General features: G+C 35.4%; 1 protein-coding gene across 1 annotated transcript in view; it reads right to left on the bottom strand.

Moving 5' to 3' along the window:
* Positions 1-5,493: 5,493 nt before the first annotated feature.
* The window catches only part of PAPOLG (poly(A) polymerase gamma), a 30,101-nt gene continuing 19,403 nt past the window's right edge, over positions 5,494-16,191 (bottom strand). Inside the window, exons 11-22 of the mRNA XM_047068022.1 lie at positions 16,057-16,177; positions 15,640-15,724; positions 15,195-15,248; positions 13,523-13,642; positions 12,495-12,604; positions 10,754-10,875; positions 10,336-10,511; positions 9,863-9,951; positions 9,563-9,783; positions 9,008-9,073; positions 8,766-8,822; positions 5,494-6,897 (exon numbers count right to left, since the gene is read on the bottom strand). Coding sequence (XP_046923978.1) covers positions 6,799-6,897; positions 8,766-8,822; positions 9,008-9,073; positions 9,563-9,783; positions 9,863-9,951; positions 10,336-10,511; positions 10,754-10,875; positions 12,495-12,604; positions 13,523-13,642; positions 15,195-15,248; positions 15,640-15,724; positions 16,057-16,177 — 1,320 coding nt within the window. The 3' untranslated portion in view covers positions 5,494-6,798. The remainder of the gene's footprint in view (positions 6,898-8,765; positions 8,823-9,007; positions 9,074-9,562; positions 9,784-9,862; positions 9,952-10,335; positions 10,512-10,753; positions 10,876-12,494; positions 12,605-13,522; positions 13,643-15,194; positions 15,249-15,639; positions 15,725-16,056; positions 16,178-16,191) is intronic.

Genomic DNA, 16,191 nt, shown 5'->3' with positions numbered 1-16,191 from the left:
TACAATAAAATTTTTTTTTCCTGCCAAAGAGGTATTTTTACTGAAGTATAGTCTGACACACAATGTTACATTAGTTTCAGGTGTACAACACAGTAATTCGACAAGTCTGGATATGTTATGCTGTGCTTACTGCAAGTATGGTTGCCATCCGTCATCACACAATGTCATCACAGTTTCATCGACTATATTCCCTGTTATACCTTTCATCTCTGTGACTTATGCATCCCATAACTGGAAGCCTGGGCCTCCCTCTCCCCTTCACCCAGTTTTGCCCATCCCCTTACCCCTTCTTCTCTGACTACCAGTTCTCTATTATTGATGGGTCTGTTTCTGCTTTTTTGTTTGCTTTTTAGAGTCCACATATAAGTGAAATCATATGGTATTTGGCTCTCTCTGCCTTATTTAACATAATACCCTCTAGATCCATCCATGTTGTCATGAATGGCAAGATTTCATTATTTTTTATGGCCGAGTAATATTCCAGTGTGTGTGCATACATATACCACATCTTCTTTGTCCATTGATGGACACTTGGGTAGCTTTCACAGTTGCTTATTGTAAATTATGCTACAGTAAACAAAAAAATAATATTCTTTTGAACTAGTATTTTCATTTTCTTTGCATTAATGTCCAGTAGTGGAATTACTAGATCATATGGTAGTTCTATTTTGAGTTTTTGAGGACTCTCCAAACTGCTGTTCTCTTGGCTGCACCAGTTTGCATCCCCACCAACAGTGCATGAGGGTTCCTTTTCCTCCACATCCTTGTCAACACTTGCTATTTCTTGTGATTTTTATTTTACCCATCCTGACAGGAGGGAGGTGATACCTCATGGTCGCTTTGATTTGCATTTCCCTGTTGAGCATCTTGTCACGTGACTATTTGCAATCCATGTCTTTTTTGGAAGACATACATGCCCATTTTTCAATTAAGTTATTTGGGGTTTTTTGATGTTGAGTTGGAGAAGTTCTTTATATACTTCCGATACTAACTTCTTATCCGATACATCATTTGCAAATATCTTCTCCCATCTCGTAGGTTACCTTTTTGTTTTGTTTCCTTTGCTATGTAAAAACTTTTTAGTTTGGTGTAGTCCCAATAGTTTATTTTTGTGTTTCTTGCCTGAGGAGACATATCTGAAAAATGTTGTTAAGGATGATGTCCAAGAGATTACTGCTTTATGTTTTCTTTGAGATTTATGGTTTTAGGTCTCACATTTAGGCCTTTAATCCATTTTGAGTTTGTGTATAGTGTAAGAAAGTGGTGCAGTTTTTCTTTCTTCTTTTTCTTTTTTTTTTTTTTTTTTTTTTGCATGCAGCTGTCATTTCCCCAGCACCATGTAATATTCAAAGTGAGTAATTTCTGCACCTTACTGAAGTGACACTTGGTTAGTAAGGCATGCTTGTTCTTCTTCAGTTTATCCCAGCCCACCCTCCAGCTTTTGGAGAGAGAACTTCAACACTAGCACTTAAAAATAACCTGTATCACACCAAGGAAAGCATTTTTTTGGGGGGGGGTGAGAATTAATTATGTATGTGTACATACATAATTTGCATATAAATTATATATATATACAGACACATTGGTGTATGTACATGTGCTAGCTTGCAATGTACTTCTTAGCGTTAACGGTTGAAAAGGTTTGTAAAACAAGGATTTTCACTGGCTTTTGTTTGCCTCTGTGATTGAGATCCTTCATCAGGTCTCCTAGATAATCTTAATCAAATAAGAAACAAAACACAAATCAAAAAACCAGCCAACCAAACAGGACTCCTCTTCAGCATCTTCTGGGCACCCACTACATACAGATTCTTGGCTAAAGGTTACTACTCTCAAACCTACAACCTCTTTAGGAGAAACAACTGAACATTTCACAAGTTAGAATAATTGAAATGTTAAAAGGTGTATGTTAGGAAGGTAGGGTGATTCACGCTGGCCATTCTGTTATCAGAAGGCTTTATGCAGCCATTAGGCCTGAAAGGCCAGCAACTGGACACTGGTAAGGAAGGGTTTAGAAGTATGTCATTTTGGGGACCAAGAAGTAAAAGTTTGGCTAGATCATGTGGTTTGAAAGATAGGTTTTAGAATATGTGCTTTAACAGCAATAAATTCAATTCTATTTTGCCTTAATACCTTAAGGCACTGGGATCCATACAGTACCTGCCAATTTTCTTGAGAACATTTCAGCATAGTGTGATAATCGTGTTAAAAGTTATATCCTAGGAGCAGCAAGTTGTTCCATAAATTCACTCCAGGGATGGTCAGCTGGCAGTCCAATCAGCAAGACATTAGAAATCCCAAGTAACTGTTTAGAAGCCCTACTGTTGTCACCCATAGATCAATAAATACAGGAGGCTTTGCTAATTAGCTTAATGTCAAATGTATTTCCATTGGTGCCATGAATGGCTAGCTAATAATCTTAATGATGTAGACACAGGTTATTTGTGAATTCAGTACTAGTATTCAAGATATGTGGCTTGGCTAAAAACAAGTTACTGTTAAAGTAACAAGAATGTAATCAACTCTGTAACTTGTACTTCTGTAAACAGTACCCAAGGCCTGATTGTGAAATGCACCTCTGTCCAGCCATTAGTAGAGAATTCTGGTCACCTTCTATTGACCACAAGTGACAGATTTTGCCCCCAGTTCTTGAGGCAGATGCCACCATGTGCTACTGCTTGCTGATGTTTAATTAACGTTTGTGAGACAAATTGAGTATGAGCTTTGCTTTCATATTAAGCAGATACTGGATACGATTATCTGCTAGAAAGAGTCTTGGTGATAAATGACCCAAATTGGCTGTTGGTTTGAAAAATAACTAAGATATTTTGACTTGCTCCCAAATAATATCAATCATCAACACCTATTTAGCAAAGCAAGTTTATTTGATTACTTATTCCAGACAAGTGAGGCTTGTGTGTACAACTAAGAAATAAGACAATCCAAATAAAAGGCAGGAAATATTAGTATGAACTACACAAACAGCTATCTAGAAAGGAACGGCAGCTGCATTCATTTTACATAATACTGTGGAATGATGTAGCACCATTTACCTCAAAGATATCTTAAGTTCTTTATAAGGTAATTATGTGACTCTTTGCTGAAATGCAGCAATGGCTTAAAAATTGTAGCAAACCCGATGATAATCTTATGTTCAACTACAGATATAAAATGGTATCAGTAAAATTCAGAAAAAATAGGGAATCTGGTGAGGATCTTACCTTGTACAATTCTTTAAAAAAACCCAAAGGAAATAGTTACCATTATTAAGACCTGTTTTCTTCCATTGTCTGCACTGTTTACCACTATCATCATGACCTAAATTCTAAGCTTTGGAAGATTTGATGGTTGTTTAAGAACACGTTATTTTTTAAAACTAAAGTTCTCTCTTTATCTTTCTGTTCAGACTGTTCTGCTCTGAACCACAAACCTGAAGGAACAAGAGAGAACGTTAATGCTGCTGAAACCAAAGGATTAGGATCCTCACTGATTAATTCTATTGTTTACTATTTCTAAAGATCATTCTGAGCTATTCTGCTCTGATCAGTCTTAGGTTGAAAGTTACTAAAGTTTGACCCTGTTAATGAATGTAAACATGAGGACATTTATAAATTCAATAGTAAGCATTCTTCTAAATACTGATTCATCTAAACACTGGTTCATCTGAAATATATAAAGAAATTCGGAGAAATTTGGTATTCCAGAATCCTCCAACAGCCCACTTTACTAGTTAAGAGCCATACTACATTTTCAGAAATCTACAACAGAGAAAGCTTATGGGAAAAAACCTCAAAGAGTCTGGGATAATTCAATGTTGCAAAGCTGTGGTTCCTAAGAATGCCCCATCATCCCTTTTTTTTTAAGGATCATGAACCACTTTGAGAAGCTGATCAAATTTATGAATTCCCCCGCCCCCGCCAGAAAAGAACAAAACAAAAACGCATATAAACAAATTTCTTATATACATTTGCAAAGGATTCCCAAAGGCCCATGATCCCCGAGTTAGGAATTCCTATTTCAAAGCTGAGGAACACAAAATAAGTTTAGCCCATTTCCACACTGTTCATCTGTACTTTATTGCTACTGTAGTAAAGTAAGCATTTTAATAAGGTTACTTGTCGCTTTAAGACAGTTATTGTAAGCACCAATAGTCTTTTAAAATTCATTTTGCCCCAATTTTACAAGGTTTTAAGCCATGTACCCTCTCAAATGAATTAAGTCCCTGTGATTTAAGCTAGCAGACAAGTATTTTCCTTTGATACATACTATTCTTCAGAGCCAGTCCTGAACACTGAGATTAAGATTTCATACCCTTGGGAAAATGAACATGTGTCTACATACCGGAGGTTATTAACTTTACAAAATATATTTCTGGGTAAGTTTCAAACTTGAAGACCCATTTATTTAGTGCCTCTGAACATAACATACAATCCCAATACAAACCTTCCCCTTTTACTTACTTGGAACCAGTACAATGGAGCTTTCCTACTACGCTCACAAAATGTACTGAACATTCTATCTACTGTTTAGGATAGAAAACACTTCATTTCTGACCAAACCCACCATCTCAAAAGTTATCTCTTCAACTCCCAAGTTGTCAAACGGGTTGAAGAATGTGATCTTTGAGGTGTCTAACATTCAACTGATTTGGCTGTGTCTCAACCCCATGCTGAACAGACAAGAAATGACTATACTGTGGTATAAGGGTTAGGCCTGTTGCTTTCTTATTGAAGAAAAACTCTACTAGTCATTCTAAAGAATGTTTATATAGGAAGGCAAACATGAGAATTCTTAGAGACTTGAATACTGATAAAAGAAGGGGAAAATAACTAGATATTAAACACAGAAATGCAAACATAGCACATACAGAAAATTTAATCAAATCTTCCTAACTGAAGAATTTTTTAATTATTTAGTCCTTTCATAATCTTTTACTTCTGCTCAAAGAGTTTTTATAGGACAAATTTAAAAATATTTGAATAAAGGAAAGGGTTGGCTAAAAGAAGAGCTTTCCAAGTGAGCTACAACTTGGTTACAGGATTTCACTTTTGCCTTTTACTATGTAAAAAGAGAGTAACAGAACAACAACTATTTTTTCCTTGCTCTTCTAAGTTGTCCCTTGTAAGAGATTAAATACTAGAATTTCCATTTCAGCAACCGAGGGATCACGGAACAGGAGTGGGAGAAGGATACTGCTCTCTATCAGGATTCCAAGCATTTCAACTCTGTGGTAAGGGGCTTGTGAGAGAAAATGGACTATTATTCCACGGGCTAAACGGGTCCCATAAGTCCTATAAAATATACAACCAAGTATTTTCCCTGCTCCATTCAAATGTACCATTTGTGTTTTTCCTACCAGAACCTACTAAATTGCTGAGTGAAAGCTGAAGAAAGTAATAAATACCAGCATTCCTGGCTGTGCAATCTATACATTTTCATTTTAAGAGTAATTCAAGCATAATCCATATTTAAAAAAATTAAAGAGAGACAGTAAAGGTTTTAAAGTTTTCTCTTTGAAAAGATGGTATCTTACAGTACATACAAAAATACTCTGAAAATACATACGACTTCATTTACAAAACACTGAATCAACATATTACAAGAATTACATGGTTATGGATTTTAATAAACTGAGCATGCGTTCATGAAACTTAAAAAATATTAAGAAATGCATTGAAAAAAGCAGTGTAAAAAAAGACAACTCATATCGTTAAATAAAAATTACAAAGGTCCTGAGCCAATTAATGGTTGGTAACAATGTCGTCCAAAAAATGCCTTAGGTTTCAGTAAAATCCACTGCTTATTTCTGCATGCCTAGTCCATGAAGAAACTATTTGAAGTTGTGGGGTAAGTAATGGTCAAGAATTATCATGCCGAGTTAATTTTACACCTCAAGAATACAAGTCTGCCATATTTAAAGGTATCTCATTGTTGATGCTGGAATGAGTTGCTCCTCGGTAAAAAACACCAGTCAACTAACAAGAATGGCATGAGCTAGGATATGTAACAATTTCACCATTCATATACTGACTTTCAGTATCTTGGTTACATTTTGATTCTTAATAAAGATGCATTTCGAAGGCCTCCATGGGAGGCAAAATATAGAGAATTTATGGTGCCCAACTCTTATGTAATCACTGGACTAATCCTCCCTGGTAACTATGCAACATTTGGACAGAAAGGCACAAAAAAATAAAAATTTAAATATTCCATGTGCCATTCTGGGAAAAAATAATTTAAATCAACAGAATAGACAATAAGTACATCTACACAAATGAGGAAAGCAGAAAAGATACCTCACATTCACTTATCTCAGGTTTCACAAAGTGGCTTCAAGGCTAAAGTAAATGTGTTAACATTTGGAAAATTACAATTTTTTTGTTTTCAACTTTTTCAGTTCTATACAATGATTATAACATAAGACTTAAAAAAAAAAAAAAAAGAAAAAAGTTCTGGACTCATTTTATCCATGTCCAAAGAGCCGAGAACTGGTTCCCACAACAGAGAAACAAGCATCGAAAGTTAAGGCAGTAAAACCTCCAACGCAAAGCCATAACATTGTAGATGACAATCTGATAGCAGATGATCCTCACAGAAGTGTACGTAGCAAATCAATGAGAGAATGCTACGGCATCTGCAGGTCAAAGTGTGAGAGTTCAAAACCACTTCAAGCTTGTTAGTCCGATGACTGTAACTTTCACCTTATTATATGTGTGACAGCCACTTCTATTTTAAAAAGAGTGGCTGCTCTATGCCACTAAATGATTGCATATTCACTTAAGTAAGGAGGCACTGCTTTTACCGATTAAGGGTCAGTCGAATGGAATTTTTGATGACTCGAATGTTATTTGCTGGAACCGGAGATGATGAATCTGGTAGTTCTTTACTGGGTAGTCTCTATTAGAAAGGAATAGAAATAAAGAAGGAAAAGCAAACATATATTATAAAGCCTCAACTAGCAAATCAGTCACAAAACTGAGTTTTCCTTCAAATTCCTTAAGCTCTTAAACACTCACATATGTGTTGAATACTTTCTTCCAATGTTCATAGTCATTTCCTTGGTTTGGGGACTTTTTTTATGCAGTCAGAGGTGAAAAGCAGAGGCACAGGGCAAGGGTGCAAGTGGGAGGAGCGTATGTATAGGAAAAAGGGCTTTGTTAAATCACTCGCCACTTCTGGATTGAGAAATGCACAAAGTCAGGCAATGGTAAAGAGAAGAACGAAAAGCAGGGTCACTAAGCAGGAAAGTGGTGGTGGGTGAAAAATGAGTGTGCTACAGAAGAAAACAGGATCTGTCATATATTCGTGGAGAACAACACTGTAAATCCCACTTGTGAGATGAGTTTTCAGGAAAATGGACTTTGTAGTCAGACCAGGTAATGTTAACTTCAGTGATAGTGAAACTCAGGTACATCTATATGAAGGCTTCTGAGGATACTAAAGATGATTATATCATGAAGGTAAATCCTGAGAAATTGAGAAAGAGACCTCTTACAGATAGTTGTGTGATGGAAACAGTACGCGAGAGTTAATTCTCTCATGTCACTAACTTGGCCAAACCTACATACCCACAGCCATTCAAAAAACATGAAAAATTTCAGACATACAAAGAAAGTAGAGAATATGACAATGAAGACTTTTTAATGCCACAATTAACACTCAGACATTATTAAACATTTGCCACATTTGTTTGGTTTATATCCTTACCCTCTATACTTGAAATATTTTCAACCTAGACCCAGCCTGTCATTTCATGGTCTTGTACCTTAATAACCATATCAGATTTTTTCTTCCATTATCACATATAATCACATACTCATATTTTTTGTAATGTACTCTTTATGTTAAAAGGAACTTTATGAATTCTACAGCTAATAGAAAGTATGATACTATTTGCTTCAAAAGCCAGTAAAGGGGTGCCTGGGTGGCTCAGTCGGTTAAGCATCTGATTCTTGACTTCGGCTCAGGTCATGATCTCACGGTTTGGAAGATGGAGCCCTGCATTGGGATTCTCTCTCTCCGTCTCTCTGTCCCTCCCCCACTTGCACTGTCCCAAAATAAATAAACTTTAACAAATAAAATTAAATGGCTATTACATTGTGAAGAGCCTGGTTGATTGTGATACTTTAACAAATAAAATTAAATGGCTATTACATTGTGAGGAGCCTGGTTGATTGTGATAAGTACTTTACTCTTTGATGGGGGTGAAAATAAGCCATTTTGTTGACTGTAAATGCTCAGAAAAGGACTTCTCTGATCTACACAAGGCTGAGTTTTCAGCACCTACTTATTAGCCTTCCATGCTTAATAATACTGTATTATTAGTTTCAATGGCAAGTCTTTGAAAAATAAATTTTGAAATTAAGATTTAGGGGTTCTTTAGCTCATGTTTTAAAGGTACTATGTATTCCATTACATTAGGTTCTTCCAAAATATTAATAAGTATCAAGCCTAAGTTTTGACAGTAAGCAATGGTATACATCAAAAGCTCTATCAAGCGTTGGTAAGAAATTACTGTGCTTGAAAAAGGAACAAAGGTTGAACGTAATGTGAATAAATAGCTAAGCTTAAATAACTTCCTCTTTTCCTGACTTTGGAAGTACATACATTTAAGACCAGACCTTGCTTGCGTTTCTACCCCAACTCCAAACTATACACTGCTCATCTTTGAGGACAGGGACAAAATCTTATTACCCTTTTCTTTCACCCAGTGCATGGCTCTTAAGCTTTTTGTACCTGTAGATTATCTACGAGTAAGACTTTACCTTTTTGCGTGATGTATCAATAGTTGGAATAGGCATACATTCTCCTCCAATGGCATCCTAAAAATAGAATTATATACAAATGAAAACTTTCCTTCCTATGTATGCTTATGTCTACACAAAATAAAACATAACCCAAACTTCACAGACCTATCTAATATGATCCATTTTCAAATATACAGTCCTTTTCCTGATCTATGGCTCTTTGAAAGTAATATTTTGAAGCACACTGTTAACATATTTACCATTGCTTTTCTTTTTCTGTCTTCAGGAGCACGTGATTCCTTAAATGTCGATTCAAGTCGAATAAACTGGAATATAAATACTAAGATGAATTGCTATTATCACCTACAAAACGCATACAATCTATATAAACTGAGAGGCTAATGATAAGGCTACTGTCAAAACTACTGCAACTTAAATTAGACTAAATTTAGCTGCCACCTTTAACTTCAACTTGAGTGACCTTTTCGGTTAAATCAATTCAGATGATAATAGTTTTACCACCACCTACTGGAGGCAGAAAACATCAACATTATAACACAATAAATATGACTGGTTACCAATAGTAACTTCTGTGTAAGTCAAAGAGAAACTCAGACCAATTACTCAAGTTTTCAGATCAAGTTTTAGTAATCTGAATTTAGGATGAACAATCAGTATTATTCCTTTAGGGTTTGGGTAAATATTCTTTTTAAACAAATCCTAACAGAACACTAAGACAGCTATGGAGAGTTGTGAATTTCTTTAGTGCTAGTTTACCTTAAAAAAAAGGACTACCACTAAGGTTGTAACTTTACCTTTTCTATTTCTTTCAACCTCTTAGAAGACCCATCTACGGATGGGGAATGGGACCTCTTATGTGCAACATTCTTAGTTATGTTTGACATTCCATTAAGATGTGGCTGTCCCTGGGCAGGGTTGTGGGGTGTTGGGATTCTAGGAATGACATTTCGTCCGACTACAGTAGGAATGGTGCACACAGCTGGGGGCGATACGGCTTTTACTGCAGAATCAACTTCTGAAAAGGAAAAAGAAAAATTCTAGCAATTAAATATATACATAGTAGAATGGTTATTAACAGAAGTGCAGATACCTACTTGCACCAATGACTGGGATAGACAGTCCTTGAGCTTGTGGCACACTCAGTGGCTTTTCCGCAATTACAGCAGCAGGCTCAGTATTATTCCTATTAAAAGTGTTGAATTATCATTAAATACTTTGTGTGACTTATTTAAAACACTCATATTCTAACATTCAGGATGACTTCTTTCAAGTACTCCTACTTTAATGTTCCATTGGAGGAAGAGAAAAGCGGAAAAAAGGCAGAGGACTGAGTGAAAAATGAGAAAAAACTGCAAAGACCTGGGCATTTCTGCGTACTTTTAAAGTCCTACATATTCATGAGCCGATACCACGTTCCACAGGATTACAACGCATTGTCAAGTATTTCTAGTCAGAAAATGACTAGTAACTGCTAAGGCATTTTAACAGTTAAGATACTTAGCTAAGGACAGAAAAGTTTACATCATCCTCAAACTGAAGACTGAAAGGAAAATTCTGAAGTGCAGACCTTTCCGTTTCTCCTGAAGGAAGAACGTCAGGCTTGGAAGGTTTGTTTGCAGACACTGGGGAATTAAAAGGAGTTCCATTATCAGTGTCTCTGGAGCTATCCAAACAATTGCTATCCAGAGATGATCTTTTGGATTGAGGTCCACCTGAACTTCGACTGACATCAGAAAGACTTTGCTGAAAGAGGGAAAAGCAGTTAGGATTTCAAAAAGCAAATGAGAATAATTACTGGTTTCAATTCTGAAGTACATAAAATGAATCTTTTGTGATGAATGAAGGGGAGATTTTAGTTCTAGACTGAAATGTACTTTTCTTTCCTTTTTTTCTTAATAGGTTTGGGAGCTGTGAGAATGCCAATCTGATCCCAGGAACATCTGTCTGAGGGGAACCATACTGGAGAGTTAACATTACAAACTCACCTTTTTCTTCTTTTGAAGAATCTCTGCGGGAAGGTAGTGATGAAGTTGCTTTTTTTTAACATGAGTTGCTTCAATTTTCATCCCTTCCTTTAGCATGTTTATATTGTTTGCCTGTCTGTACACTGTAACAATGTTAGTATGTTAAATGGGCAACTTCTTCCTCAACCAGGAAGTCTGTTTTCTTTTTCCAAAATGCATATATTTGATATGTCCCCATAATCTCACAAACATACATACCCACTCTGCTTACAGAACAAGTATTTTTAAAACATTTTCATTTCACAATCCTATTTAAGTACCAACTAGTTTTCCCATGTCCAACTTCTAAGACTTTCCAATAATCAAATCTCATTAAAATGCATGAAAAAAGTTTTTTCCAAATCATTTTCTGTAATTTTCCCAAAAGACAATCTCTTATAATTACTCACCCAAGTCTAAGCTAATCCTTATACTAAAGATCCAAGATGCAATACAAGTTGTCATCCACCATGATGTTTCTTTTACTACACTAATCATAGAATATTGGACTGTCAGGAACTATCCAGAAGTACATCCTTATTGTACAGGTGGGGAAATGAGGCTCAAAAGCCCTGAATACTTGCTGATGGTGGAATACACACAGCCCTAGAGTCCCTTTCTAGCACTTTTCACATCTTGTAACAAAGTCAGTTTTATTAACACGAATTATTTAATGTATGTTTAACTGTGAATACCAAATTAGATCATAAGCTTACTGAAGACACAGAGGAGAGGCTTCTTTTGCATAGTTAACTACTGTGAAATGTGGTACATTATCTCCTCGCTTGGGGTCTCAGAATCTCTATCTGGAGAAGAACATTCTATAAATCTACAACAAACAGAGCTTCCCAATCTCCTGCTTTTGGAAAAATGAGCCCAAATTAGAATGGAAAAATGTATATCCATGTTTTCATTCCAGATTGCTTATAAAAGCATCACCAGGAGTGCTTGTTCAACTTGCAGATTCTCTGGCTCCACTCCCAGAGTGTGGGATTCGGTAGTGCCGACGTGATGTACAGGAATCTGCATTTTCATGATAAATGTGAAAGCTAGTTTAGAAGAATTTAGAAAACTCAGATAAGCCAAGCCAAAAATATTAATAGTATGAATGTACACTATTCCAGATTAATACAACTCCAAATTTATAAAAGATACGTTAAGATATTCCAGAGAGCTGTTATTAGGGAGCTAGACGTAAAAGACACTCTTTCTCTGATTCTGAAACCTAATCAAGGCTATCAAGTGCACATATCTGCGCACACTGAAAATAAAAATAACCTGTACAGTTTCTTTAGTCTTCTTTTTGTTCTGAAATAGATAATGCCATCACTTGGTACAAAACTCAAGCAGTTCAAAGAAGTCTCCTCACATTATCCCCTAGACACACCTGGTTCCTTGACCTAAAAAGCAACCAGTTCTACCATCTTCTTTTTTTTAAAACTGTATATCCTTCCAAAGATATTCTAGGTACTTACAAGCAAATGTGTTTATTTATTTACAGAAATTGTAGCATACTATACATACTGTTTTGCAACTTTAGCCCCACTTAATGTCTTGGAAATTATTTCACTATGCCTTTTTAAAATAGCAGCATAGGTTTTCATAATATGGATGTACACATTCATTTAACCAATTAACAAATCTAGCCAGCCAGATCCATGGCAGATGATACTGTGTTACAACCAAACTTGAGAACCATAGCTCCATGATGACAAAGTCTTACCTGTATCAGTAAACGACTGTATATCATAGGTCAGGTCTATGTTAACACTTTCTGCATTTTCAACTCTCCGAAAAATTATTCCAAGGAACCACATTGACACGTAATTGTTGCTATAAAATAAAAAAATTTAATTTCTATTTATTTATTTATTTATTTATTTATTTATTTATTTATTTATTTATTATAATTTTACAGATGTCATTTGGTAATTCAAACTCAATCTCCATGGAAACATAAATACAAATTGCAATGGTTTGGCTAAATTCTTTTTTTTGTAAGTTTACTTATTTATTTATTGAGAGAGAGAGAGAGAGCATGAGCAGGAGAGGCGCAGAGAGAGAGGGAGAGAATCCCAAGCAGGCTCCACCCAAAGGCTCAAACTCATGAACTAGGAGATCATGACCAGAGCTGAAATCAAGAGTCAGATGCTTAACTGACTGAGCCACCCAGTCTCCCTGGTTTGGCTAAATTCATTTTTTTTTTTTAAGCTTATTTATTTATTTATTTTGAGAGAGAGAAAGTGTACATACATACAAGCAGGGGAGGGGCAGAGAGGAGAGACAGAATCCCAAGCAGGCTCTGCACCATCAGCATAGAGCCCCATGTGGGGCTCAAACTCAGGAACTGTTGAGATCATGACCTGAGCTGAGATCAAGAGTTGGATGCTTGGCTGTGCCACACAGGTGGCCCCCCACCCTGGTTTGGCTAAATTCTTAAAATTGACACCAAAAAACACTGATCAGTTACCCTGTGTTGCAATAAAGAGGATTAAATGGCTTTGAAAGTAACGTATCAAATATATTCATAAAGATGCTCCAAACTTGTGATGGGAGTTTCTGCTGGGGTCTGTGGGCTACCAACATAGCATATACTAGTTTTAATGTAGGACCACTCATGTTCAAATACATAATGTATCATCATCCCCCATCAATGTTTGTTAAATGACAATGTCACAACTGATCTTAAATCATGCCTGTTGTCAAATAACATTATTTAAGAAACACAGTATTAAAAAATATTTAACTTACTCTTTATGATGTTCCTTATTTCCTGGGAATGACTGGGGATTTACATGGGCAAGAGTAATAAATTCGTTCCGTTCCAAGTTTCCAACAAGCACACGGATTTTAGATTCTACTAATCCAACCCTGAAATAGAAGAGTGGACAAAATTTTTCCATATGAAATTTGGAAACTATACCTAAGTAACCCAAAAAGGCATATGATAGCTATGATGCTTTACATGCTCAATAAAAAAAAAAAAAAGAAAAAAAAATTCAGTCTAATATATTAGGGACTGTTTAAAATACCATTTAAGTAAATGACAAGTTACTTTGTCAATTTCTGTGTTCCCCCCCCCACCCCTTAAAAGAAATGATCTACTTAATGAATTCCTAATCTAAACTACCCTGCCTGTTTAGACCATAAAATAGTCATGATCTCAGTATGAACAAAAACTGTTGATTTTTTTCACTTTTAAATCTTGTATCTAAACCGTAAGGCTAAGATATGTTTAAATCATGTGAACAAAAAAAGCTAATAACTGGCACTAAATGAAATAAAACATGCTGATTTTCATAAAATTGGTACTAGATATTACAATTAAAAAAGAATTCAGTAAAGTCAGATCAGATACTACTAAAATATAGAAAGTTTCATCAGGTATCTGCAACTTTATTTTCTATCTCATTTAACACATGTGACTGCTGTCAGCTATGTAAATTTACAATGATTTTATTAATTAGAAAAACTACAAGAACATTTTTAATTATTCAAACACTTGAAAAAGCTTATACGGTGTAATTGTGTGTGCTTCAACAGCACATTTATGAAACACTGAGTTACTACTCAGTGTTGGTCAGAGAGTAAGTATTTTGGGCTTTGTGGCTATAGAGTTTCTGTTGTAACTATTCAACCCTGCCATATAGCAGGAAAGCAGTCATACACAACATATAAATGAGTGAGTGTGGCTGTATTTCAATAAAACTATTTATAAAAACATGTGGCAGACTAGGTTTGGCCCAGATCATAGTTTCCTGATTCCCAATCTAGACAAATGAAATACGTTATTTTAGTGAAAGGATTCTTTTCAGTGCCTCTTTAATTATCAATAAAATAAGCACTAAACTTTGGAAGCAAAAGTAAGACAGTATTGTGTTTTTCTTTCCCAGAAGTCAGACCCGAGGAAAGCACAACCATCTCTGGTGGCCTAATAGCTTCTGCCTAATAGAGTTAGGGATGTCTATACACTGGAGGCAAAGGGCATGAACTTAGATGTACTAGAAAGAAAGCACTGCTCCTTGACCAAAAATGCCTCTCTGTTGACAGAAGCTTTCATGTCCCTAATCTCCTAAATTAAAAGAATATATAAAATATCTTTTCCTTTTAGTTTTGAAGGGGAAACATGATGGCAAGGATGGAAAACTTGAGCCTAGGTATCAGAATTGTTTGAAGTGCCTCACAATTTTGCTTAAATCTGAGAAGTGGCAAAGGCAAAGAACATACATATATCCTTATCCTGTATTACCTCTAATTCTGAAACATTCATTTGATGGCATTTCTTAAACACTGATGCTCCATGGTCATAATAACAGTCACTAATAAGATTTAATAATTTTAGTGATAAAGTATTTTATAAACCTAAAGCATCATATAAATGTTATCACTACAAATTTAAGTACAGAACTTGAATATCACTTACCACTCTAGATGGTTTTCTTCTGTTGATGCACTGGCAGTCAATACTATATAATGTCTGTGAAGAATTTTTAGCAACAGTCATGGAAAAAAAAAAAAGCCAGAAACATTGTTAGGTCTGCTTTTCCATCATTATTTTTTCTTTCTTCCTCCCAATGAACATAAGAACTAATGCAGACACATAGCTTATGAAAATTAGAACACGCTCTGATTTTCACAAAATCAATTCTAGACACTATAATCAAAAATCAATTCACTAAAAGCAAAAACACCACTAATACTGGGTGAGATACTACTAGAATACACAAACTCATCATTTAGGATTTCTGCTAACCTATTCTCTACCTCACTTGAAATGTAAGGGACAACAGTCACCCATCATATATTAACTTTGTAAATTTAACATTCTTCCTTAAACACACACACACAAAATGAAAAATTTCAAGTACCTATACTTTTGAAAAAAATTTGGTGGCTCAAGTAGTTTGGACCAGTCTGATTTCCCTTGAAGGATTTCATCTGTGACTGCAAGACCTAAATTAAAAACGAGACAGAGACTGATTTTGAAAACTGGCTATTTTATTATCAGTTTCTGTATCAACCTACCCCCAAAATCTCTAACCTCAACAAACTCTTGAGTAAAAAAACAAAAAAAAAAAAGGAATTTCTCATAACACAAAAATCAATTTCAAACAGATTGGGCTGGCTCCATTTTGGACTTAATATTATATTTTAGAAAACTACTGAAAAAATACATATTTGAAAGAACTTTTAGAAATAATAGGCATAACTAAACTTTAGGATAAAACTGTTGTAAACCAAAAACTTGTGGGAATACATAAAGGGCAAAGGGCCAACAAGTTTACCTTGTTTAAATTCTTCTACCATTACTGTTCGAGTTGAGGTGGACACATTATACGTAGAATTCTGCTGTGGGTAGGCAGGGGTGATTATGGGCATGAGATGATACCTATCTGATGGATTTACCTGTGAAATTAGAA

The sequence above is a fragment of the Lynx rufus genome, unplaced genomic scaffold (genome assembly GCF_022079265.1).
Source record: "Lynx rufus isolate CCGP_SWC_20201006 ecotype Redwood Valley unplaced genomic scaffold, mLynRuf1.p SCAF_8, whole genome shotgun sequence".
Taxonomy (NCBI): Eukaryota; Metazoa; Chordata; class Mammalia; order Carnivora; family Felidae; genus Lynx; species Lynx rufus.
The sequence above is the reverse complement of the archived record's forward strand: the minus strand, read 5'-3'. Positions and strand labels throughout refer to the sequence as shown.